Source organism: Lepisosteus platostomus, chromosome 11 (assembly GCF_059453375.1).
Source record: "Lepisosteus platostomus isolate fLepPlt1 chromosome 11, fLepPlt1.hap1, whole genome shotgun sequence".
Taxonomy (NCBI): domain Eukaryota; kingdom Metazoa; phylum Chordata; class Actinopteri; order Semionotiformes; family Lepisosteidae; genus Lepisosteus; species Lepisosteus platostomus.
Genome location: NC_142621.1, coordinates 25899238 through 25926104, shown reverse-complemented (window position 1 = coordinate 25926104; position 26867 = coordinate 25899238). Strand labels below are relative to the sequence as shown.

General features: G+C 38.7%; 2 protein-coding genes and 1 long non-coding RNA gene across 4 annotated transcripts in view; 1 reads left to right on the top strand and 2 right to left on the bottom strand.

Annotated features, from left to right (window-relative positions):
- Window positions 1-6623, top strand: part of LOC148652257 (uncharacterized) — a 75753-nt gene extending 69130 nt beyond the window's left edge. Inside the window, exon 4 of one of the 2 annotated variants that reach the window (XR_015925041.1) lies at window positions 5671-6623. This is a non-coding gene — a long non-coding RNA (uncharacterized LOC148652257). Of the gene's footprint in view, window positions 1-4494; window positions 4554-5670 lie in introns of those variants that run through there. The other variant, XR_015925042.1, reaches the window with a different exon arrangement.
- LOC148652254 (uncharacterized) overlaps window positions 1-26867 on the bottom strand; it is a 58029-nt gene that overhangs the window by 5641 nt on the left and 25521 nt on the right. The window lies entirely within an intron of this gene.
- On the bottom strand, window positions 13759-18142 carry LOC148652256 (uncharacterized). Its single transcript, XM_088597526.1, has 4 exons — window positions 16361-18142; window positions 15319-15750; window positions 14951-15017; window positions 13759-13971 (listed from the first exon to the last, which is right to left on the bottom strand). Exons 1-4 carry the CDS (start codon window positions 18122-18124, stop codon window positions 13877-13879), a joined length of 2358 nt encoding a protein of 785 aa, XP_088453652.1. The 5' UTR covers window positions 18125-18142; the 3' UTR covers window positions 13759-13876.

The window sequence follows — 26867 nt, the reverse complement described above, 5'->3', positions numbered from 1 at the left end:
AAGGAGTCCAATGTTTAAATGTTGGAACTCAATATTTTATGAAGCACTACTGCTCAATATAGGTGTAGGTTTTCAAAAATGTAGATCAATATGGTGTATATAATATGTTTCCATTTTTATTAAGTGTCAAAAATCCTTTTGGTAAATGTAAGATCCCTCAGGCTACAAAGAAATTAGATATAATCACATATAGAAGCAGGATATGCACAGAGAAATAGAAAAGAACAACTTTGAAGTATCATCTGAAAGTTTATTTTACATACTGTGCAAAGAATTTGTAATCAGTTAACAGGAAAAAAAAACATTTAAAAACATATAACTGTCTTTCTAAGGCATTTATTGCCTTAAAACAAATGACATTTTTGTGGCTTGATATAAAAGATTAAATAAAAATACATAACATTGTCATCATTCTCTGTAAAAAATAGTTTCATAACTTTTTTTAACTTTAAATAGGCTAATAAAATAAATAATTTGTACACATGTGTACAGTACCAATCAGATGAGATAATTATGCATTTACAAAGTATGATGCAAAAGTTAAGGAAAAACCCTTATTGTACTGTAAAATCTGGTAAGGTTAACCAGAAATAGCCTGCTTTTGTCTATATTATGAATGAATTATGAGGCAAAACAATGGATTTTCATTCAGTAATATTCCTTCCACAACATGCTAAATGGAGCCATGCACCCTGTCTGAGTCCTGCATGGTTGACTTTTCTTGTATTGTGTATTGAGATGCAATAAAATGGTTAATTGTAGCCGTAGTGCAAGAAGATGTTTAGTGCTCCCACTGCTGGCAGAGAGAAGCAGAGATGGAGAGAAACTTGCTGCTACACTGGTAGAGAAACATACAGTACTTCCCCAAAATCAGAACAGCTATCAATCCTACTGGGGAATAAACCTCCAAATAGTTTAGTTTAGTAGATTTATTGTACTAGATTTGTTGATGTTTAGTTAAATATTAATGCTTTGGCAATACTGTAATCCATAGGTTATTTCAATAAGAGTCTGAATTTTAATACATTTAAGGAACATGTCAGAGCTGTGAGTATCAAAGACACAATCTTTCAGTTTTATGTTTTAGAACTTCTATTGCAGAAAGATACCCAAAACCAAAATTATTCATTTGCAGATTTTGGCTTTCCACACATCTCCTCTTGTTATACCTGAGTTTGGACACTGTTTTTCACCTGCTTTGTGCTCATTTTCCCTCAGCTGTCTACCCCTTTGTGCCTACTCTGTCTTGTTTTCTCCTGCGCCTCATTTATCTGCTACTTTCCCTCTCTCCCTCACATCTTAAGAAGGCTCCACAGCTGAAACCTTGTGTTTCTTTTCTTTACCTTTCTTGATGGAATTAACATTTCCCTGTTACTTTGAATTTGAATGTCAGCACCTCTAAAATACAAGCCTGACCAACAGTTGTATGAGAGAATGCTGAAGATGGTTGCCATTTAATTAGCAGAGGCAAGGTCAGCAAAATTACATAGGTAAAATATGGCAAGAAGAAGAGGAGCCAGAGGAGAAAATTAAACACACCACAAAGGATAAAGCCTGAAACTAAATTATACTGAAACTAAATACAAAATAAAGGATTCCTGCAAACCTGCAGGTTAGTGGCATTAATAAACTGTCATAACATACAAAACAAATGAAAAGGAGCATATCTTTTTGGGCAGTCTTAATTTTTCTGAGCTTTAGAGGATTTAGAATTGCAACAGGCATGGTTAACAGGTTCCACGCACACCAACATTATTCACATCACGAAGGGTAATGCTCCTGTATCCTGCATAAACTCATATTGTCTGAAGAAAAATAAAACAAAGGTATGACAATGAATTAAAGGCCTTTCAACGCCTTGTGAGTAAAACACAATGTTACAGTACATGAACATGACAAGTTTAATAAACGCTGAAAGAAGGCGGAGAGCATTACCTATCTGCACACAGTAAACCTGAAAACCACTGTAAACGAATCTGTCGTTGGAAGAAATTATTAGAGACAGAATTTAGTAGGCATACAAGATTCCTGGTTTATGTTAAAAAATAAAGGTCTTTCTCGATGTATCACAGATAGAAACTTCCAAAAGGCAAGCAAAATGAAAAGCTTGCAAAGTCATCAGTCCGTCATTTGTGAAAGAACAATTAACACAGAAGTGTGCAAATAGATTCCATTGTCACAGAAAACGTAACGAAATCGAGCAGCAATACATGCAAAACATAAATAAAAACACAGATTTCATGTAAAGTGCAGGTGTGACCAGTGCATAAACGTCCTAAAACATCCCGGAATTGTGTTTCCCAACGACGATGTAGACCACAGGATGTTCCATAGTGTGCAGCTCTGCGAGAAAACGTGGAAGCCGTTGTCCAGGCTGAAGAAAGGAGAAAAGAAAAGGAAGAATGAAACCCTATTTCTAGGGACTTTTAACACTAGTGCTTAGACCTGAATGCTGGAGCTGTACATTTCAACTAATACCACACACACGTATTCCAAAAATAGAGATGGACGGTACAGAGACCGCAGGAAATCATCAGCTGTACAGATAAAACGTCTGAAGAGGCGCAGTTTGAGGTCAGCACACAGGAAAGAACGTTTACATTATGCCCAAAGACTAATAATTCCTTTTTTGGGACTCCTAAACGTGTAAACAATGCAACTACGGACAAAAAAGTCAGCTCGTCAAAAATGCAGAATTACTCCGATAGCTACTCACAATTACAAAAAGGATAGCATCACTATAAATGTAGATAAAGGAGCAAAAATATAGGTATCCACAAGGAACACACAACAACAACACAGAAAAAAGAAATACCAGCAACGGTAAAGGTCACATTAAGGGATGTCAATTTTAAATGTTAGTTAAAACTACGTCTAGTGATTTTGTGCACCACTGAGTGCAGATTACAACAAATTTAGGACCACCAAGTCTCAAACATAATGCTTTCACTTAATCTGAGCCCTAGTTTACAACTTCAGATGTTTATGCTTCTATCTGTGAAAATAAGCACTAATTAGCACTGACTGTAACGGACTAACTGCTTATATCTAATATATAAGCGAAATAATACATAGAAAAAGCTTCAGGGTGGATTGCCAATCATTGCCTGTAAATTACCACAACAAACAGGACTGTTGGAAGAACATGTATCATTATTTGGTGCATATAATGCATAATATAATGCACCAAATTAGATCAATGCATTCTTGGGCAGCATAGAAATTGAAATTCACAGGAATGATGTATTCCAAAGGTAATGCAGACAGAGTCAAAGCCTGAACTACCATACCCATGAAAAGTTTTGCAGGCTTAGAAGCATGGCACAGTTCAGATGACAGTAGGACTTAGATACAGTACTTAAGTCTTCAATTGTTTTTGGCATTATGTCTAAATGCTTTACATCAATGTCCATTCACCACTTCAGGCTGGGATGCAAATAAATGCATTTCTTAACAATATCCTGAAATGAGTGGCAAGGTCTTCTAAAGTCAGTATAGGGTTTCATTAATGAATATGAATAAGAGGTGTTTCAATACACCTTTTTTTAAATTAACAAATTAAAATAACATTATGCATTCATTATGTTGAGTATATTTATATTGACATCATTATCTCAAATTCAGTTCACTGAACATAGCACAAAGGCATAACTGAAAAACTGTTAAAAGACAAAAATGGACGACATGATGTGGTGGTAAGGACACTGTGATCTTATAAAGTTGAGCCTGGAACTGTATCTTTCTAGGGGAAAATTCCCCTCTACTTTTCTGGGGCAAAAATCAAAACAAATCCATTGCTATAGCAGTCAGCGATCTGAAATTAGATCTTTGTTTTCAGACCCTATTTCCATATCCCTCATGTGGCATTCCAAATATACCCATTTACAACTTTACACCTCAATAACACCAAAGAAACACAACACAAGCACAATGGCAGTGAAATTCAGTCTATTGTGTCTGTGGCCCACTGTTCACAAAAGCACCCACTCTGGCGGCTGGAATGGAAAACGAGAAGCAAAGCGTCATTCTTTATTTTCTGAGCCTCTGCTCCTTTCCTGTAACTGTATAATTGTCAGCTGTTACTGTATCGCCAGTCTCAGCTGAGAAGCTGTTATAATAATGGTGAATTATTTACCGGATAAATGATTTCAAAGCAAAGCTCTAAATGAAAGCAAGCCCAAGCATGCATGACAACAAGGCAGTTGCTCAACACAACTGAAAGAAAGAGACTCAAAGCACTTCCTCAAAACCTTCAGAATCGCACACAGAGGGGGTTTCAGTGGCATGTTTCTACCATGCGTGTACCTGGAGACATCACACACAACTACAGTAGTCATCAGCTTATTCTGTTATAGAGCCAGATATCCTCAGATCTCTTAAAGCAAGCAAGGATCCAACTAGACAATACTGGGATCGATCCACCACTGCTGATGGTGTGATGCACTGTGTGATGCACTCTTCTGGTTCAGAAATTCCAAACCCTTTTCTTCACAGATTTACAAGGTACAACGCTGCAGAAGAAGCCGTATTTTGGATGAGACTTTAAACCAAGGATCGACCCACATTTTGGGCACCACAAATTCATATATTACGATTTACAAATGTGGGGGTTAGCCCTCAAGCAAAGGGAGAATCCAGAAAAGGTTTTAACTTCACGGCTTACTGATGTTCCCTCATCTTCCTCTGGATCAAAATCTGAACTACCCTGCTTCTACTCTACAAGTCAGCACTTCAGAGACATCGTTATTGGGACTTCTTGATAAATAACTTCGAGTATGCATCCTCAGACAGAGAAAGAGACTGCATCCATTTTTTTTTACTCTGTGCCAGCACGACGGTACAGAAAATAACAGGTTGTGTCCTAGGCTTAACACAGCTAACTTTTAAACAAATACAATTTTCCCCTAGCAACTGTCATCTATATACCAGAGAAAGATAGACACCCAGTCACCGTCATTCACATTATCATCGTTCCCTTCCACCTCCAGCAATGTTATTCTCTAATTTATAAAGTATAATAAACAATCTTACATTAACATAAGTTATTTCACAATGGTATCTGTTTCCATTCATGTTTTTATATCTATACTGCATAGTGGATTAAACAATATGTGATGCAACATGTGGACACTAATTTTCATAGTTCTGTCAACGTCAACACAACTCCATCAATATACATTTTATGCCTAATAGTGTATTCCTGTCAGGAATATTCCTGACTTCTGTGTGAGCCTAGTGCTGAGAAAAGCAGCCATTAAACAAGGTTAATTAGTTCTCACTAAAACTTTGATTTTAAGAAATATTGTTCAGACATAATGCGGAGGGTTAGCATTAAATGAGAGAGGCTGTAATACAATAATGGCTTCACTATAGTTTTGGAGTAGTTTTAATATGCGGAATGGTGCTTTCCTACACAGAACTATGGGAATACCATGCTACAGTATACTTTTTTAAGGAATGTGCTCTGTAGTAATACCATGGACCAATATAATAAAGCACTGTGAAACCTTGTCAGAACCACAGGAAACAGAAGCAAAATGATTTAAAACCAAAGTGCAAGTGCAAAAACCACAATAAATCCGCCAAGGTGAACTTCGTTGAGATTTAACAGGTGAATTACTGAACCTGCACAATGCATTTACACCTTTTCCTCTGTTTGGGCCTCTACAGATAACGTCAGATAACAGGTCAAGAAGAAAAACGGCCAGGTTCTGATCTGCTGGGGAGGAAATGTGTACCATCCCTGCGACCTGACAGCACAACACTCTGTCAGCAAGCCCCCAGCCTTATAGCTCTGGTCAGGACAAAGACCTGTAGATGCTAATTGTGTTCGACAGGCACAATCATACAGCAGGCAGGAGATTAGGAGAGTGTTAATTGCGTTCAGTGGCAAAGGGAGTCAGGAGGCAGCCTGGTGTCAGGGGAGTGGGCTGTGTTTGCAGGTGGTCAGGGGTTCCCAGAGGGTGGGAGGGAGCTTCACCACAAAGGATCTCTCTCTGACAGGAGGGCTGATGAGCCATGAAATCCCATCAGCCCATGCAGGGGGCAGTTTGGTATGTAAAGAGCACACTTGTGACTGTTGTTTTGGGTGGTTGTGTTTTGTTTTAATCACAGACCACCAAGGGATCCTCCAAAGCCCAGTGATTCCAAGCTGTCATTTGAGGGTGAAACCACCTGATGCAAAATCATTTTTAACTGGAGACCTTTCTGTTTAATGCATTCTTTTGTGGGTTCTTGTTACATTTACAGGTATTTTGGTCTCATTAACAATAAGACTAGGTGTTAAAGACTTATCAGCATCACTGTGGTTTGCAGCTATTGTGCCCCTCCTTCCTATAGCAAGGATGAACAACTGCATCCTGTTTGATTTACTTAGCTGACCATTGATTAACTCTTTAACTCACTGCTTAAAGAATTAAGGATCTGCATCAACAAGGACTAGGGAATGGAAAGGAACAAAAATGCCCAGGCTGCACACACACTTGTGATAGAGAAAGAGGATAGATCCCTATATTCAGGACTATGTAAAACCTACTGTTATTTAAGAACCTTACTATTGTGACAGATCTCTTCTTATAGCAACCCTTTGATTAAAAAAATACATTGTAATACATGTATTGACTCTTGGGCTAAAACGTTTTCTTCAATTCTCTCTTTTAAATGCAGAATGCTTTACTCCAGGCTAATAAGATTTTGAATTGGGCACCTAGGAAATGTTAATGGTTTTCATCAGGTTCTGGACAATGTAAGGAAAGTCACGAATATGAGGAAATCATTTGGCCCACCCAGAGCATTTATTTGCTTAGCAGCCTCATTAATCTGGCAGGGCAGCCTGTTCCAGAGAAAGAGTATTCCCAGCACTCCAGTAACACGTCTCATGTTTTCCTAAATATCTAGTTTTCAATCAGGCTAAAAACTACAGAGGTAAAACATTTGTATTTGAAACTATTAATCCAAATAAGAGGGACCCTTTTTTGTTTTTCAAAATGCTTGTTTTCATTTTCTCCTTATAACACTTAAGTTTCTGTGCCAGGGGAGCACAATTCCAGCCTTGAAGGTTTGAAATGTCTAAAGGCTTTCATTTCCTAACTAGCAAATTGCCATAATTATTTGCCTAAACAAACCAGATTAACCCCTGTGCCCAGGTGTTTCGGTGGTGATTTAAAGAGACCTACTGAAAAAGAACAGGTGGACTGTGGATCTCCAGCTAGTAGTTGTGCACCCTAGCACTACACCTTTACTCACAATATGCCTGGTTGAGCTTCAGTGTAGAGTTATAACATCAAGAGGCACAACTGACTTGATCTTATCAACTTATCAAGAAGGCTGGCTCTGTGTTGGGGATGAGCCTTGACCCCATGGAGGTGGTGGCTGAGAGGAGAATGCTGACCAAGCTCACAGCCATCATGAACGACGCCTCTCATCAGCTTCATGGGACTGTTATTAAAAGCGGAGTACTTTTAGCAACAGGCTGCTCCAGCTACGGTGTTCAAGGGAACGTTTCCGCAGGTCGGCGGCTGTCAGGGTGTATAACGCTGCCCTAGGCTAGGACTGTTAGCCCTTCATTTGCTCGTCTATGGACAGCATGTTTGCTCCATTGTACTTTTTGGACAATCAGTCTGTATAAACCTATGCACATTTTGCACATATTTTATTGTTTTTACAGTGACTATGATCATCACATTTTGCACACACCTATGTATTTATTTTTTATTTATTGATTTTGTTGTCTTTTGTTTTATAACTATTCTGATGTCTGTTTTTGCTTGTCTTGGGCTGGACTGCTGTAACACATCAATTTGCCTTTGGGTTCAATAAAGTCATATCTATCTATCTTCACCACATGTCATCTCCAGGAAAAATGCTGGAAACGACAAACCTCTCTATATGTCTTCATGTCACAGAAACCGTTGACTTCAACACTAAAGCACTGTGAATGAGGCTCCTGAATTACCAAACTTTATCATGACTTTAACATTTAAAATAATTACAGTGAATAAAGCTAAAAAAACTTCAGTTACTCATACCTGAAGAATGAGTAACTTTTTCTAAATTAGCATGTAACAAACACTGACGTCTAATAGGATTTAAAAGGTGGGTATGTCATTGTATAAACACTAAAACCACAAAACATGACAAATATAATGTAATGGTACCTAGTACTTCATTATTGTATTGTATGTGTGACCTGCTTGAAGCACATCAATCAAATCTAGCCCACTACAGTAATGAATCTGACACCACTGGGTTGTTGTCTTTGTAATATTCATTTGTCATGTTCATGGCTTTTGTTGTAGATAACGACTGTATATATTTTTTTGGAATGTACACTTTCATGTTAAAGTTATTGCAAAAATTCTGTATTAAGTAAAATGACAATTTATGGATTTACAAATTATGCTGTTTAATATTTGTAACCAATTGGGTTGATCAACAGGGTGTCTACTGTTAAGCCTCGGGATACAGGAGTGTTGGTGCTGTTGAAAGCAAAATGAGCTGAAGACAATGCTTTGCTCCAGCTCCTGGTGGTGTGTTGTGGGATTTTGTCCCATTCCTCACATAATACCTGGAAAAGCATGTGCCCGTTCATTGATCTCTGTTGCCCTGGATGCTAAAGTCATCCCACAGATGTTCCATGGGGCTCCATGGGTCTGGGGAGAAAGGCATCCACAGAATAACAGTCCAATTCCCAGCACTTGAGAAAACAGACGCTCCCTGAGCAGCACGAGGACATGACATTCCAGCAGGACAACAGATCGCATCAGATTGAGGTCACTGGAGGGGAAGCAAGTGTGATGCCAGGACTTCATCAATGCTGTATCATGTCCATGTAGTCAAGCTGGCATCAGTTCCTACAAGTGGAGTTCTGTAGTGACTAGACACTCCTCTCCAGACCAGCACAGTTGATAGTGATGAGCAACTCTTGGCAAGATGTGTGACTCGTAGTCTGCATGATGGTAGCCTATCACTGTATGGACTTCATTTCACTGTAAGATCTTGCCAGGTTAGATACCTTTTGTTTACTTACAGTTTAAAATGCACTTACTTAATCCATCTCCCAATATACTGCTGACACAAAGGTGCCTCTGTACTTCGGCATTATGCCCAGCTTGTCAATAAATTTCATAAGCTAGACACAGTGGTTCTTTTATATATGTTTTTTTCAGATAGAGACAACTTAATGGTTATGCAGCAGTCACCATGATTCAACTGTGTTCATGGTTACTCATGATCACTGAAGTCGATAATACAAAAGATTTATTCAATATCCAAATTCTATACACTTTTTCTAAAACATGCAATTTATCATATTTGTCTTTTGATGTGCAGTATACAGTATATCACTAAGTGCAATCTGAACTTCATTGCACAATGTGACTAATTTGTATATTTTTTGTCTACATTGGTTCTCATAGAATAGAACTTTTTGCTTTTTTAAAACTGAGCTCCAGAACTTTTTTTTGTTTTTATTGTTCCTTTTTGTAAAACAAAATTAAATAGTGCTCAAAAGGCAATACAATCCTAATGGACTATGGCACATGACAAAAGGTGATTTATATAACTACAGATGCAGCCATTCAAAATGAGCGGGGTACGCTGCGGTACAACGCGGTAGGCATATCGCATCAAATACCGTCATAACACGTCATTTCGCGTCATACCGCCCTTTACTGTATGCAAATTATATTATGTTAATAGTATCCAGAATCACCTTGTAAAACTGGCAGGTGGAGCTAATAAAACTTTCATGTACAGCATTTGAGTTGTCACCAGAAAAAAACTGGTTTCGAATCCTGCTCACTGCTGAAGGACAATCTTTACTCAGTTAAGAATTTAAGTTGTATACTCTTTAGACTTTCAAATATAAACTGTGTATTACAGCATGTTAATCATTAGACATTAAAAAGTTGGTATATTTTATGAAAGCAAGATTGGTCAGTTGGACAAGAGTACGCAGTCTACCACCTTTATAATAAATATTTTAATTATGCAGAAATATTTTATTAATCAAAGTCTTTACCAAGATATTACTAATAGTAATAATGAATGACTTCGGACAAGCTTTAAACTCAAAGTATTACCCTGGTCCACATTCTTTGTAATCGTCTTTGTAAACGAAAAGACTTTATTTTTTCATTGACAAAAAGTAACACCACAGCATTTCGTTGATCCGATCACACATTTGTTTTCAATCATACAAAGTCTTGAGAATCACCGATTCACTATGCCTTTCACGTGCTCATAAAAGATACTAATTTAGGAACATAAACAGATCACTGTATGTAAACTATACTGTATATGGCTGGTCTTGGTATTTTAAAGAACAAATACACACCAGTATTCCATTTCTCCCTAAACATTTTAAGCATCAAAGTCTTACATGTGGTTATTTCAGAAACGGTTTTATGTGCTGCTTCTGACCATATTATTGTAGTTTTATATACTTTGTGAAAATTGATCGTTTTAACCTTTTCTGCGAATAAGCTCGTTATCTGAGTAAACAAAAGCATACTTTTAGAATTTGATCAATAGGGAATAGAATATGGAATCGCATATCTAAATAAATTAATAACGATATAATTATATTAATGTACTGTTGCACAAAAAGTAGTATAAGACTTTCCATTGATATCTGTATTGCTGTTACACTGCATGACCTGTCACTTTCTGTGGTGTGATGGCTTAAGTGACTGACTTATAAGGCTGAGGTTGGAGGTATGATCCCAGCTGTCAACATGAATTTTCTTTTAACAAATAAACATTTCTTTGGAAAACTAAAATAGCAAATATTATTGTCATTATATTGAAATTTTTTATATTTCTAAATATCACAACATGTTCATACTGTACAGTATGTACACAGTGGTACTGCAGGGTGTAGAAACAAACCCACGTAATTTTAAAGACCTCTACTTGTGAAACTTTTCACAGCCTGTACATAAAGCTATATACACAATACTGCTGACAGCAGGAAAATTCCTATTCTTTACTCAGCAGCTTATTAAAAACAGCACCCACGTTGTTCAAGACGAATTTTTTTTACACAGAAGACTGACAGAGGTTCACGTTGTGATCTATTTTTCTAAGAAAACATGTGTCAGTCTGTCCGTGGGGGGAAAGTGGACTGTCTTTCATTGGAAGACTTGCCCTATTCTACCTTGAAAATGAATAAGTTGAAAAAGGCTTGTGAAACCAGTTTGTTAACAAACAATGTAGACACAGAGACTCAGACTGTGGATTGAAATTTGGCACAGCCAGCACAGAAAGACAGACAGAGATAGAGACAGAGACAATATAGTGCCCATAATATTTGATATTTTAGTTTTTCATAAATGTTTATTTGTTAAAAGAAAATTCACAGCAACGGCTGGATTTGAACACTCACCCTCAGGCTTATAAGCCAGTCATTTCAGCCATCACGCAACAGAAACAGACACGTATCACGTACTGAAACAGCCATACACATATCAATAGAAAGTCTTATACTACTGTTTGTGCAACAGTACATGAATATAGTTATATTATTATTAATTTCTTTAGCTAGCTATCCGATTTCATATTATATTCCCTATTAATCAAATTCTAAAAGTATGCTTTTGTTTACTCCGAAACGAGCGTATTCTCAGAAAAGGTTAAAACAATCCATTTTCACAAAGTACATAAACACACAGCAATATGGTCAGAAGGAGGACGTAAAAACATTTCCGAAATAACCACATGTAAGACTTTGATGCTTAAAATGTTTAGGGAGAAATGGAATACTGGTGTGTATTTTTTCTTTAAACTACCAATACCAGCAATATACAGTTTACATAATATGTTTATGTTACTAAATTAATATTGTTTATGACATTCAGATGCGTTATGCTCCTATTCTTTTTATGCTCAGCTACTAAAATTTCCCTTTAGTTGTAAAATTCCATATAAATATTCAATACTAAGCGGATTGAAACGTGCACAGTAAAGAGATTTAATGATTAAATCTTTTCACTACCGACCAATGCACACGAGTGCCCCTGTCATCATTTTGGCCAGCCAATCACGTACCGCGGTACGGCGCGGGGGCTTGTGCATAGTTGCGTGCGGTATGGGGTTTGTACCGCGAACTTTGAATGGCTGCATCTGTATTCAATTAGTTTTTCATTTTGAAATGTAAAATTGTTACTTTGAAATTAAGACACCAGCCAAATGAAGTCAAATCACATCATGGGTCTCAGAGAATCTAAGCAATAGTTTTAAATCTTTCTGTCATTACTATTGTTAATGTGTTTTGCTGTAGTTAAACATTGTTTTCATGTCTTGTGACTTACTGCCACCTGCTGGCAAAACCTGCGCTGGAAAGGTTGGATCTTCCCCACTCAGCCAGGTTCACTCCTGTTGTGTGATACAGCTCAGGCATTTTTAGAGATCTCTTTAAATCAACTAAAATAAACTAAATTGAACTAAAAATGAATGAAATATTGAAATTGAATTAAACTAGAAATAATTAGTTCAATTAAGCATGTTTCATTTGGCTATTATGATGTATTATTGTATTGTTCAGAAAAAGTCTATGAAAGTAGCTGTCCTGTCATTTGCTAATGTTACTGTTAAAATGGAAGTTAATGCCATTTCAGGGAGCCTTGCTCTTAGGTACAAAAATGAACATTTAATTTCACTGAAAAACAAAAATTCACGGAGGAGACATTCCACATAAAGTGATCATCTTTTTCTTTTCTCATTCACTGGAGGGAAAAAGGCACTATATACATAAACCGTTAAATAAACATGATTTTATTTTCTAAAGAAAGATTTTTGTGCATACAGTAATGTACTGGAAGTAGTTCAGGTGGGAAACTGCGTCAGCATGCGTAGGCTGCAAAGGAACAAGTAATAGGTTTATTCCATGCTGAAAAGAGAAGAAAGAAAACAACATTTTGGCCGTGGAGCCTTCTTCAGGTGCTACCTGCTCACACCTGAAGTCACACCTAAAGAAGGCTTCAGGGTCGAAATGTTGTTTTCTTTCTTCTCTTTTCAGCATGGAATAAACCTATTACTTGTCCCAGTAATGCACTTGTTCATTACGGAAACCAATTTGATTTCTGTCTCTTACTTAATCACAGATGGGAAATTTGCTTTGCAGGCTGGTAAAGACATAACACATAATACATTTATAGACACAACACATTACCCAAGACATTTAAACACTATATATTTAACTGATGTACGGTGAGAAAGAAAACCAATATACAGTGTAGTTCATAAGTATTTGGACAGTGACACACTTTTTGCTGTTTTGGCTCTTTTCCAGCACATTGGATTTGAAATGAAACAATAACTATGAGGTTATAACCCTTTCTTTGAGGACGTCAGGATATCGGCGTCCACATCATAGTTGGGATGTTTGTTCCAGGCCCCAAACCCTTTGAATAAAAATATGCATTTCCCTGTTTGGTAGATTATTTAAACCTCTTATATTTTTTTAAAAATCCAAATAGTTTTCCTAGTTCGTGTTTCACTACTCAATCTTATGAAGTGCACTAGGTCAGTAGCTTTGAGGATTTTGAATGCTTACAGTAAATCAGGTCTTGCTATAACTATGAATAGAATAATGAAGGCTAAGAATGTCTTATTTTTTTAATGGTGTAGTACACCAATAAGATATTTACAGACAACATTAAAACTAACATACCATTTTGTGATTTAGTTGAAAAGTGTCTGGTCATGGATGTGGTAGTGTGCTCACCTATTTGAATAACACAACTTTATACAAAAACATGAATGCAATTATTTTTATTTCAGAAACAGTAGTTCCCATCATTAAAACTCCTTTTTTGATTTTGCATTGCAAGGAGTTTCCCCTCCATGTTAAACATGTTTGATGGTGGCAGATGGATTATAACAGAAAGGCTCTGGATAAAGCAGTCGACATCTTCGACAGCAAAGATGGTTTTTTTGGCATCTTCCTGGAGTTTGGAATTCCAGGGATCCCTGGAAACACAGAGTGGTTTGACATGTCACTGTTCCAGTTTCTTTATTCCATGGCAGCAGGTCAGATAGACTTTGGATACAGTTCTACCCAGAGGCATCTTAACGTCAGGTTTATTCAATAAGAAGCTATTTGATTAAAGGTGTGTGATAATTTGGCTATTAGACAACTGTTTTTCAGTCATTTCAATCACATTCATAACTATTATTCCTGTCATCTTCTATTGGACTATTCACCCCTGATCTGTACTATTACCTGTCCCTTAACCAGTTCAATACATGAATTTCCCTAAATGCCTATTGCCTTTAATTTAAGAAGAACATTACCAAAAGCATCTTTAAAATCTAATCATATCATTTTGTACGTTCTGTGTGTTTAGTGCTGTGACTTGTTTGAAGAATTTTAACAAGTTGGTAAAGGAAGAATGACCTTTTCTAAAACCATATTGACTACTGCTAGGGTCTTATTTTCATATGAGCGATCCTGTTGTTTAGTTCTAAAGTGGTTTTCATAACTTTACTTGTAAAAGAAGATGTATTAGCTTATATCTTGTCATATAAGTCACATTTAGTCATATTTACTAAACCGAGAGATACTGTAGAAGGGAATGAGGGAGGGCACTGAAAATGGAGAAAATAGAGTACCGTTGAAGAGGACTGCCAAAGATTGATGCACTGGACAATGGACTATTTAGAAGAAGAGAGATCAGGGAAGAGTAGAGGTGCACAGTTAACCACTTGATCAGAGTGGAGTTTGGAGTTCTGCCTCACCATTCCTATGGAGGTAGCAGTGTCAATAAAAAGTGACGTTTGCAGAAGTTTAAGGCCAATTTGTATAAAAATCAGTTTGTTTTTTAAAGGATTCTAAATTTAGATGAATTCCCCCATTCTACATAAATTCCATCCAATGTCTAATTCTGAACCACACTTGTCACTAATGTGCTACACAAAATAAAATCACAGTCACAAACTAAATACTCACCATCTGGAGTGTTCTGAGGCTTGTTCCTACTGAATCTGTCCAAACTAAAAACTTCTTTTTTGAAGAACTACAGTATGAGCACACAAAGAAAACAATTTAGGAATATTTCTTCCACAGGTATTATACTTGAACTGTTACGTACTGTATTGATCTTGATAAATTTGTAGTCATTATTCACACAGAACATTCAGCATTGGCCACCATAGCAGTTGCTATTCTTGTTTATTGCAATTAATAGGAATGTCTTCTAGAATGTTATTTGATGTACAAATGAGCATTCTATTCAAATAATTTCTGTAGTGTTAATATTAAAAATACAATAATGCCCAAATTAATTAATAATTTAAGTTTGGGTATCTAATCCATACCTTGTGTTTTTGAGGCTCGGTGTACTCATCAGGCACTTTAAATGGTCCAAAGCTTTCACAGCTCCCGCGTCCACTGGATGTTCCCTGGGCTCTTAAGTTTTCCAAAGATGGATTTGTTTCATTCTGAATTCTGACGTCTTTTGACCTATTACCCATGATCTTATGCTTTAGCATGGAGCCAAACTTTTTCAAAGGATGTTTCTTGACTTTCTGGCTCACATTCACATCTTCATCCGGCGTATTAACTGCAAAGGGGATGTTGCTGTGCGAGAGAAGCCCTTTGCTCTCAGATGTTTTGGTCAGTTGCACTGGGGTCATGTAATGTTTTGCTATGTCAATGCGCAGACCACTCTTGCTTTGGGCTGGACTGAGATTTTTGTCCTTATTAAGGCTGGGATTGTACACATACCAAGATGAGTGTCCGGGCAACTCCTGTCACAAAAAAAAACAAAAAGTTACAGTTCAGTGATTGTTGTTTCATTTTTAAAAGTAAATCAAAACAAGTAACACTTCTCTTACGGAAAAGAAGATAAGGATTATGGGGTGTGTATATGTTTTTAGCACTGACGTTAACACTAGAATAAAGGCAGACAATGAAATATAAAATAAGAAATCAATGTGAATGTTTAAAATTGCATGTATAGAAAATAATGCATCTCAATTTTTTTTTATGATGCAGATATCAGTTTGGAAATGTAGACAATACTGTGAGCAAGTCTCTCCATAGTAGCATTAACTCACCTGATTGCTCTTGTACTAATTGAGTGATAAAGCTGACATCCACAGACAGGTGAGTTTAGTACGTATGCTATGAACTGACAATAGGGATATTTCTGAGATGTTATACAGTATTAGGGAAAACAAATCTGGATTTGTAGTTTTATTGTAAAGGAAAATGCACAACAAAACTATCATCATATTTACAAAATAAGAGTTCCATTTTCCAGTACTTTCTACACAAATGTCTGTTAATTAGGTACAGAACAGGTCCATCCTACTTTGATAAGAGACATTTTTACAGGTTTGGAACTGTTGGTCATACCTCATCAACCACATCATGCGAAGACGACTCCAGAAGTCGTGTTTTCATACAGTCTGGCCTCGAGGAGCTCTTCATAGTTTTCTTAACTGTCTTCCCTGAAGCCTTACACTGCTGTACTCCTTCTACATCCTGGACTCCTTGAGCCAAATAATCTCCAGGCTTCTCTGGGGTCTCAGAAGCAGAACAACCTTTTTTCTTATTAGAACAAGGTGTCACACCAACAGCTTCTCCTATGGAACGTGATGAGCAGGGCTTATCCATAGTGTCTTCTGGCTGGAAACTGTTTTCAAACCCACTTGGAACTGTTGGAGAAAAGCCCTTTGGAGACTTTTTCATAGAAGACTGTAGTTTTTTACTTCTGACTGTAGTTACGTTTGTGTCCACAATTTTGTCCTGTGTGGACTTACTGGTTTTCTGAGAAATGAGAGATTGTGAAGATGGAATTGAACACCCGCTTCGTAAACCATAATTTGCAATAGTTTCTTTAGCCACACAACAGGCCATTTCCTTGATCATTTCTGGATTCTGTGAGGCAATTCCTACTTGTAATACTTTCTTGCTGCCAATGGATTCCATCAGTTTGCTGTAAACAGAGCTAACGGTTTTCTTGATGGCTTGCTGTAATGGAAGATGTTCTTCAGCCTTTGGTTCACTGATGGTTAGAGTGGAAACCTTTGTCAATTCCTTCAGCGCATCTTTGGTGAGTTTCAGTGCCAGGTCCCTGACCTGAGACTCGGACAGCTCTTCCAGTTCCCCAGAATAATTTTCTGGGTTGGGGAATCCAGGGCGAATTTTCAAAAGCAGTTTTGCCATGATATTTTTCACTGCATCTGTTTGACACATAACAGGTGAAGGTTCTAACTGGTCCATTTTGGTGCACATGAGCTGCTCAGTGCTCAGGGTTTCCATATCAATGGCAGCTTGAGGAGCATCTGAAGACTCGATATCTGAATGTTGGAACTTCATAATTTCTCTCACAAGAGAATCAACTATCTTTTGGGCCAGGGCCTCACTCTTGGCTGCTACTGCTTGTTGTAAGTTGTCTTTGGAACCAGCACTCTGCAGCAGTTCTCTGTAAATACAGCTGGCCACTTGTTTGACAGAAACCAGCTCACATTGGATATTGCTTCCCATTGTTGGATTACATTCTGAGGTATCTGGGGCTGTAAATAGTTTCTTCAGCACATTGTCAATAATGCCCACAGCAAATTCACTGAGCTCCCAACAAGATAAACTATCCATAATCTGTTCTTGTTTCTTCTCCCTCTTTGGAGAAATAGGATGAATTCTTAAGAGCAGTTTAGTTACAATTTTTTTCACAATATCTGAATATGGTAGGGGAATATCAGAAAGTGGTTGAATATCAGAAGCGGGCTCTGGAGGTGACATTCCCTTTTCTTGGCAACCAAGGTTAAAGGTGTCATTTTCACTGCTGTTCACATCATTAGTGGCTTCGTTTGTAATGAAGGAAGGAGAAGGACCTAAGGCTGAAGACTCAGCTGTTGAAAAGTAGAGCTTTGAGAGCTCTTTAACCAAAGATACAATAATGGCTTTGGACACTTCCTGATTTTTGGACATTATTGCATCGTATAATGCAATAAGGGAGCCACTTTCTTGCAGCAAGTCATTGTACACTTTTTCAATCATTTGGTCTGCATCCAAAGGCTGAATAAAGATGCATCTGTCATGGTCAGGTGTGCCTATAGTAATTCCTGGAACAGCTGATAACTGCATGATCACAGATTCAGTAATACTTATAACCATTTCACTCAGGGTTTGCAGAGGTCTTTTCAAATCTTCAGCACTGGACTCAGGGCAGGAACAGTTAAGCTGAATTTTCTTTAGCAGATTATCTGTGACTCCATGTACTATTTCAGAAGAAACAAGGGAAACTTCAGAAGACTGTGCTATGGGTGTTGCCTCTTTGTTGTGCTCACTACCGATTCTAATATCACTCATCAGCTCATCAACCTTCACATCATGCGTAGAGGACTCCAGAGGTTGTGTTTTCATACAGTCTGGGCTTGAGGAGCTCTTCTTAGTCTTCTTAAATGTCTTCCCTGAAGCCTTACAATGCTGTACTCCTTCTAGACCCTGGACTCTTTGAACCAGATAATCTCCAGGCTTCTCTGGGGTCTCAGAAGCTAAGCAATCTTTTTTCTTATTAGAACAAGGTGTCACATCAACAGCTTCTCCTAGGGAACGTGATGAGCAGGGCTTATCCATAGTGTATTCTGGCTGGAAACTGTTTTCAAACCCACTTGGAACTGTTGGAGAAAAGCCTTTTGGAGACTTTGTCATAGGAGACTGCAGTTTTTTACTTCTGACTGTTCGACCAATAACAGGTGAAGGTTCTAACTGGTCCATTTTGGTGCACATGAGCTGCTCAGTGCTCCGGGATTCCATATCAATGGCAGCTTGAGGAGTACTGGACTCAGGGCTGGAACAGTTTAGCTGAATTTTCTTTAGCAGATTATCTGTGACTCCATGTACTATTTCAGAAGAAACAAGGGAAACTTCAGAAGACTGAGCACTGGGTGTTGCCTCTTTGTTGTGCTCTCTAGCAATTCTAATATCACTCATCAGCTCATCAACCTTCACATCATGCGAAGAGGACTTCAGAGGTTGTGTTTTCATACAGTCTGGGCTTGAGGAGCTCTTCTTAGTCTTCTTAACTGTCTTCCCTGATGCCTTACACTGCTGTACTCCTTCTAGACCCTGGACTCTTTGAACCAGATAATCTCCAGGCTTCTCTGGGGTCTCAGAAGCTAAGCAATCTTTTTTCTTATTAGAACAAGGTGTCACACCAACAGCTTCTCCTAGGGAACGTGATGAGCAGGGCTTATCCATAGTGTCTTCTGGCTGGAAACTGTTTTCAAACCCACTTGGAACTGTTGGAGAAAAGCCTTTTGGAGACTTTGTCATAGGAGACTGCAGTTTTTTACTTCTGACTGTTCGACCAATAACAGGTGAAGGTTCTAACTGGTCCATTTTGGTGCACATGAGCTGCTCAGTGCTCCGGGTTTCCATATCAATGGCAGCTTGAGGAGTACTGGACTCAGGGCTGGAACAGTTTAGCTGAATTTTCTTTAGCAGATTATCTGTGACTCCATGTACTATTTCAGAAGAAACAAGAGAAACTTCAGAAGACTGAGCTCTGGGTGTTGCCTTTTTGTTGTGCTCACTAGCGATTCTAATATCACTCATCAGCTCATCAACCTTCACATCATGCGACGAGGACTCCAGAAGTTGTGTTTTCATACAGTCTGGGCTTGAGGAGCTCTTCTTAGTCTTCTTTACTGTCTTCCCTGAAGCCTTACAATGCTGTACTCCTTCTAGACCCTGGACTCTTTGAACCAGATAATCTCCAGGCTTCTCAGGGGTCTCAGAAGCTAAGCAATCTTTTCTCTTATTAGAACAAGGTGTCACACCAACAGCTTCTCCTAGGGAACGTGATGAGCAGGGCTTATCCATAGTGTCTTCTGGCTGGAAACTGTTATCAAACCCACTTGGAACTGTTGGAAAAAATCCTTTTGGAGACTTTGTCATAGAAGACTGCAGTTTTTTACTTCTGACTGTTCGACCAATAACAGGTGAAGATTCTAACTGGTCCATTTTGGTGCACATGAGCTGCTCAGTGCTCCGGGATTCCATATCAATGGCAGCTTGAGGAGTACTGGACTCAGGGCTGGAACAGTTTAGCTGAATTTTCTTTAGCAGACTATCTGTGACTCCATGTACTATTTCAGAAGAAACAAGGGAAACTTCAGAAGACTGAGCTCTGGGTGTTGCCTCTTTGTTGTGCTCACTACCGATTCTAATATAACTCATCAGCTCATCAACCTTCACATCATGCGTAGAGGACTCCAGAGGTTGTGTTTTCATACAGTCTGGGCTTGAGGAGCTCTTCTTAGTCTTCTTAAATGTCTTCCCTGAAGCCTTACAATGCTGTACTCCTTCTAGACCCTGGACTCTTTGAACCAGATAATCTCCAGGCTTCTCTGGGGTCTCAGAAGCTAAGCAATCTTTTTTCTTATTAGAACAAGGTGTCACATCAACAGCTTCTCCTAGGGAACGTGATGAGCAGGGCTTATCCATAGTGTATTCTGGCTGGAAACTGTTTTCAAACCCACTTGGAACTGTTGGAGAAAAGCCTTTTGGAGACTTTGTCATAGGAGACTGCAGTTTTTTACTTCTGACTGTTCGACCAATAACAGGTGAAGGTTCTAACTGGTCCATTTTGGTGCACATGAGCTGCTCAGTGCTCCGGGATTCCATATCAATGGCAGCTTGAGGAGTACTGGACTCAGGGCTGGAACAGTTTAGCTGAATTTTCTTTAGCAGATTATCTGTGACTCCATGTACTATTTCAGAAGAAACAAGGGAAACTTCAGAAGACTGAGCACTGGGTGTTGCCTCTTTGTTGTGCTCTCTAGCAATTCTAATATCACTCATCAGCTCATCAACCTTCACATCATGCGAAGAGGACTTCAGAGGTTGTGTTTTCATACAGTCTGGGCTTGAGGAGCTCTTCTTAGTCTTCTTAACTGTCTTCCCTGAAGCCTTACAATGCTGTACTCCTTCTAGACCCTGGACTCTTTGAACCAGATAATCTCCAGGCTTCTCTGGGGTCTCAGAAGCTAAGCAATCTTTTTTCTTATTAGAACAAGGTGTCACACCAACAGCTTCTCCTAGGGAACGTGATGAGCAGGGCTTATCCATAGTGTCTTCTGGCTGGAAACTGCTTTCAAACCCACTTGGAACTGTTGGAGAAAAGCCTTTTGGAGACTTTGTCATAGGAGACTGCAGTTTTTTATTTCTGACTGTTCGACCAATAACAGGTGAAGGTTCTAACTGGTCCATTTTGGTGCACATGAGCTGCCCAGTGCTCCGGGTTTCCATATCAATGGCAGCTTGAGGAGTACTGGACTCAGTGCTGGAACAGTTTAGCTGAATTTTCTTTAGCAGATTATCTGTGACTCCATGTACTATTTCAGAAGAAACAAGAGAAACTTCAGAAGACTGAGCACTGGGTGTTGCCTCTTTGTTAAGCTCACTAGCAATTCTAATATCACTCATCAGTTCATCAACCTTCACATCATGCGAAGAGGACTCCAGAGGTTGTGTTTTCATACAGTCTGGGCTTGAGGAGCTCTTCTTAGTCTTCTTAACTGTCTTCCCTGAAGCCTTACACTGCTGTACTCCTTCTAGACCCTGGACTCTTTGAACCAGATAATCTCCAGGTTTCTCTGGGGTCTCAGAAGCTAAGCAATCTTTTTTCTTATTAGAACACTGAATTTTCTTTAGCAGATTATCTGTGACTCCATGTACTATTTCAGAAGAAACAAGAGAAATTTCAGAAGACTGAGCACTGGGTGTTGCCTTTTTGTTGTGCTCACTAGTTATTTTAATATCACCCATCACCCTATCAATGATCTCACTTGCTTCTCTGCTAATACTGGTCTCTGGTGAAAGGGATGAACATTGGGAAGCTGAATGTGTCAGCTTGGAAATGTTGGTCACCATAGAACTGATTATGGTTTTGACCACTGTCTCATTTCTGGTGGCTACAGCTTTCTGTAGAACCTGTTGGGATCCAGTTTGGCACAGCAAATCATTGTGAACAGAGCTGGCAACCTGCTGAATCTTGTGTGGTTCATGAAACACATCATTATCCTGTTTCACAACTGTTATCTCCTGGTTTTTGGACAAGTCCTGCAACACACTGTCAAAGAGGTCCACAGCTATCTGACTCAGCAAAGACACAGACATCTTCCCTGGGATTTCTGTAGAAGTTTCCTCTTTTATCAAAGTAGGGTATATCTGCAATAGCAGCTGTGTTATGATGTTTTCCACAGTCTCAGTACACACTAAAGTCATATTAAGTGATTCTGTTGATTTAGCCATAGAAATTTCCTGGAGCCCAACTGAGGAAACCGGTTCAATATTCAACATTTCTACAGGGAGTGGTTTGATTTCAGAATTGTTTTCAAGGTGGGAGTCTCTTTTCAGTTCCTCAGAAGAACTCTTCTCAATTTCTGATGTCACCCTGGCTGCTGGTATATTACCTATGTTAACAAAGAGCTTTTCATTTAATGATAGTGAAGCAAAATATCAGAAAGCATGAAACAAAACCTAAATTATATTGAGAAGTAACGAATGACAGGCATCACAAATTATTTGAGTATAAAGCTTCATGTTCCTGTAAAACTATTTCATCTTGGAGCTCAGATAACTACAAACAAAGAAGCAGCCATATTCACAGATACGTTATATATGGCTTCTGAATATATGGCTATATTCACTCATTCTCTCATTCATAGTCATGGCCTACACTATATTGGTCTAAATACGTCAAAAACTTTTAAAAGATACAACAGATAGAAAATCAAGGTACTGTATATTTATATACAGTCACTACAGTTTTTAACTTGTACTTCATAGCAACTAAAATGTTAATACACTTTTAAATGATTTGATTTGATTTCCTTCTTACCTTGATTTTCACTCTCTTCAGGCTCCATTGATAAATCACATGCAGCAGACAAAACATCCATGACAGACTTTACAAGCAAGCTGATTAATTGCATCATGGTACATCTGTGAACTGGGCACTGATGGTTCAGTACTTTTCTGTGGTCTGTGATCCTTGACAGTCAGAGACACTTTCTCTGAAATCCTTTGGGAAGACTTCAATTCCGTATTTGTATCACAGTCTTGAAAAAGTGAAACATCCTTCTCATTTGTGTCAAACGTTGGAGAATCGGGAAAACTGAGGCACTGCTTCAACAGCCTTTTCACTGATTTCTCAGTAAATGAATACAACAACTGCACAGAAAGCTCCGGGGACTTTGGATGGGATAAATCCTGAACTACTAGGGGGCTCTTTAAAATTGGATCTGAATGAGATTTGTGAGCTGTGCCCAATTGTACTGCAATTCCCGATTTCAAAATTAAATGGAAAACATTTTTGACAAGTTCTTCTGAAAATACACGCAGAGATCCACTCGAGACAAGTTGTTCCACTTTCCTTTCAATAGGACTCATTGTAGGACTCTCTGTGGAGGTCCTGACTTGGTCCTTAGGCTCGTCTGAAACCCTTGTCTGCAGTGGGGGGAGATTGTGCTTTGCTGTGGCTCCTGGTACTTGAGATGCCCAGGACGCCTCTTCAGCTGAAAGCTTTTCAATGTTCAAATTAACATTATTGGAGTGGGTTTGAAATGCTATATTCTCAGTGACGAGACCAGCAGCACACTCCGATTTCTTTTGGCTTGCTCTAGACTTGCTTTTTGTATCTGAGGCCACCGTTACATCAAGTTTGCCCATAATAATGTCAACAATACCCATGGCAACAATTTCAATGTCAGACACTGCACACTCTGCACGGGCTATGTGTTCTGCTGAGAAGTCAAGCTTTGGTGAAATGAGAGGGCTTGGCTGGTCTCCTTCCTCAACATTGTCAACTGTTGTTTTCTCTGAGCCTCTCTTTTGTTCTGCAGCATTTAAGCTGTTTTGAGCTGTAAATGAATCATCTATCACATTGCTTCTGCAAGGAAGTTCCATGAACTCTTGTTCACCTAGTCCCATGTAATTTGCAGTAGAGGGTTTCTTCCAAACACGGGACCGGGGAACTCGATTGCTTTTACATGTCAATTCATTTTCTTGTTCTGCTGTAGGTGTAGGTTGATCCTGAAGCTTTGATGAAGCATCAGTCAAGGGTCTATAGGGAGTGTCCCGAGTCATGACTTCTGTGTCATCTGTATAAGAATCAATCACCATCCCAGGCACATTTATGGGTGGGAAACGTTGAACAGAATATTCTCTACGGTTACTTTTAGTGTATTCTTTATGGACAGTGTCTTCTGCACTAGACATCCTGTCTTTCCCATATTGTTCACCAGAGAGGTGCATTGTTTCATAATCTGGCTTTAAGACCACATCTGAAACTTTAAGATTTTCAAATGTAGATAAAACAGAATCCACCAGTTCACTTGCTTGAAGGGTTTCTTCTGAGGGTTTTGCTCTTGCTCCTGAGCAACATCCTTTGTCATCACCCCTATTTATTTCACTCCTGATTGTTTGCAATATCTGACTGCCAACATCCTTGGCACAGATGATTAAATTTGCCTGATTTTCCTGAGTAGTCCTGCTTTGCCTTGAGAAATCAACGTTCATTAACACACCTAAAGGTTCTGAATCTTCACTAAGATGCTTACGGGGTGCCGAGTTTGTTACTGACATGCTTTTCTTAGTCAAGTGTGGTTCACTAAAGCTCAGGTGTGAAACCTGGACTGAAGGAGGAAACATCTCAAGTGAATCTGCTGATCTCTGCTCTTTAGCAGATAAAACTTTCCTTGCTTTGAACAAAGACAGGCTCTTCTGATTCCAAAAGTGTTTCAGTTTGTTCTTCACAGTTTTGAAGAGTTCCTCAGTCATTGTCCTAAGGTGCTCAGCTCTTCTAGTATCAGTTTTAATTTCTGATGTTCCTGGTAACAGGGCTGTATCAGAACTTTCTAATTTATCTTTGTAGTCTGTTGAGAAAGAAATCTTCTCAAAGCATGTAGCGTAATGTAGTTTTTCTAAAACATCAACAACAATATCTGAAGCCAGTTCAGTGGTTTGCACATGAGAAGAAGAGTCTGAGGACATTGCTTCTTGAGCATGTTTTGTTGCATCCGGTGTTTTACATACATCATCAGCTGTACTGTTTGGTTGCTCTGGGAGATGGGCAAGTCCAGAAGATATAAATTTTGCAGCTGCTTTTTCAATAATTTCACTTATTATCCTTGTTGCTGTACGATGGAATACAGAGCTGGAGGTCCTCGGCATCTTCTCTGATCCTTCACCTTCTCCATCTGATATGATGCTCTCTCCAGAAGAGGAAACACTCAAATTGTCCTCAACCAAGTTCATGTCCATTTGCCCAATTTGCTGTTTTGAAGAAATGTTCTCAGATGACACCACCTTTGGAGGATATCTACAAATCTCCATTGTAATTTGATTAGGGACTTGTCCTGTTGCCTTATCAATATCAGATAATATGATTTCTTCAAAAGGAGATATCTGGGATTTTGATTGATCTTGAATACTCTCCTCTCTTATAAATGTAGAAGCATCTCTCTCCCAGTCTTTAGGATATGGTGAAGGGCTTTTAATGGTGTCTAAAATATATTGCTCTTCAAGGTACTCCAAAACTGAAGTAACAACCTCTCTAGCCAGAAGGCTTTCATCTGAAGCCTTCTTTGCCACTGTTGTGCAATAAATCTCCTGGTCTAACTCTTTTTTCATTGCGTCACAAATGGCTCCAGCAGTTTCTACTGTATAGGTGCACAAATCTGAAATATCTGACACAGAATCAGAAAACACTGAAGTTTTTGATGAAGAGCTGACGCTTGAGCTCTTTGCATTGATTTGAGCAGGAGAACTGGAACTAGATACATCTTCTTTAGTCTGGGTGAGTAAAGATTTGAGCTTTCCAAATATAGTCCTTACGATGCCTTTTGCAACTGAACTAAAGTCAAAAGTATGATCAATGGATCCTCTTTCTGTGCTGCCTCTAGAAGTTTGAGGAGCAGCAGGAACATTTTTATTGGATTCTTGCAGATATTTATTTGTTTCAATACAATTCAGTGCAAACAAAACATTTTCAAAAACAGAATTTACAATGTCCTTGGCAATAACAGTGACCCTATTGTTGGGAATCTGAGATTTTGGACTTCTTTTTTCCAAAATGGAGATTTCTGCAGCTTCTGGGAGCAATAATGACTCTTTTGAGTTACTCTCATGTAAATTGTTACCCACAGGGGTGAAATCCCACTTTGTTTTTTCAATGATCTGAGATACTATCTGCTCAGCAATTTCAATGATTTTGGCTTTAGAGATCCCAAAAGCAATATCACTGTTTGCTCTTTTCATTCCCACACTTGATTCCGAGGAGTGAGACTTTAATTTGAAAGATGGGGGGCTACTGCCATTTGTTCTTTTCTTAGTCACTTTTGCCTCATCTCTCTCATTCTGCTGGGCATCAGGACTCTGAAGAAGGTAGTTCTTCTCCACAGATAAGCTGGAGGAGGGTGAAATCGTTTCTAAATTTTTCAGAATTGCTGACACAAAGTCACTCATTGATTGGTTATCGCCTGAATATGTTTCTTTCACGTCACTCATCTTATTTTCAGTATTTGCTTTGCAGAATTCACTCTTGACTTCTTGTAAGACAGTACTGATTATTTCTGTTGCCGTGACAGCTAACTCCGCCTCATCATATTGTTCTGAGTGGAGTCTCTGGGATTGTCCTATGGCATGTAGGTCACCACCATGGCCACCCAGGAGTCTACAGGTTGACCCTGACTCAACAGCGCTTGTGAAAAAAGGCTGGAGTCTTCCAGAGACAACTTGTATAATCTCACTGGCAACCTCTGAGGCTACAGATTCTGTCTGTGCTTCTAGATTAACACGCACAGTCTTAGGGGTGGGAATTCTTTGCTTATTTTCTGACAAGGCAGAGATG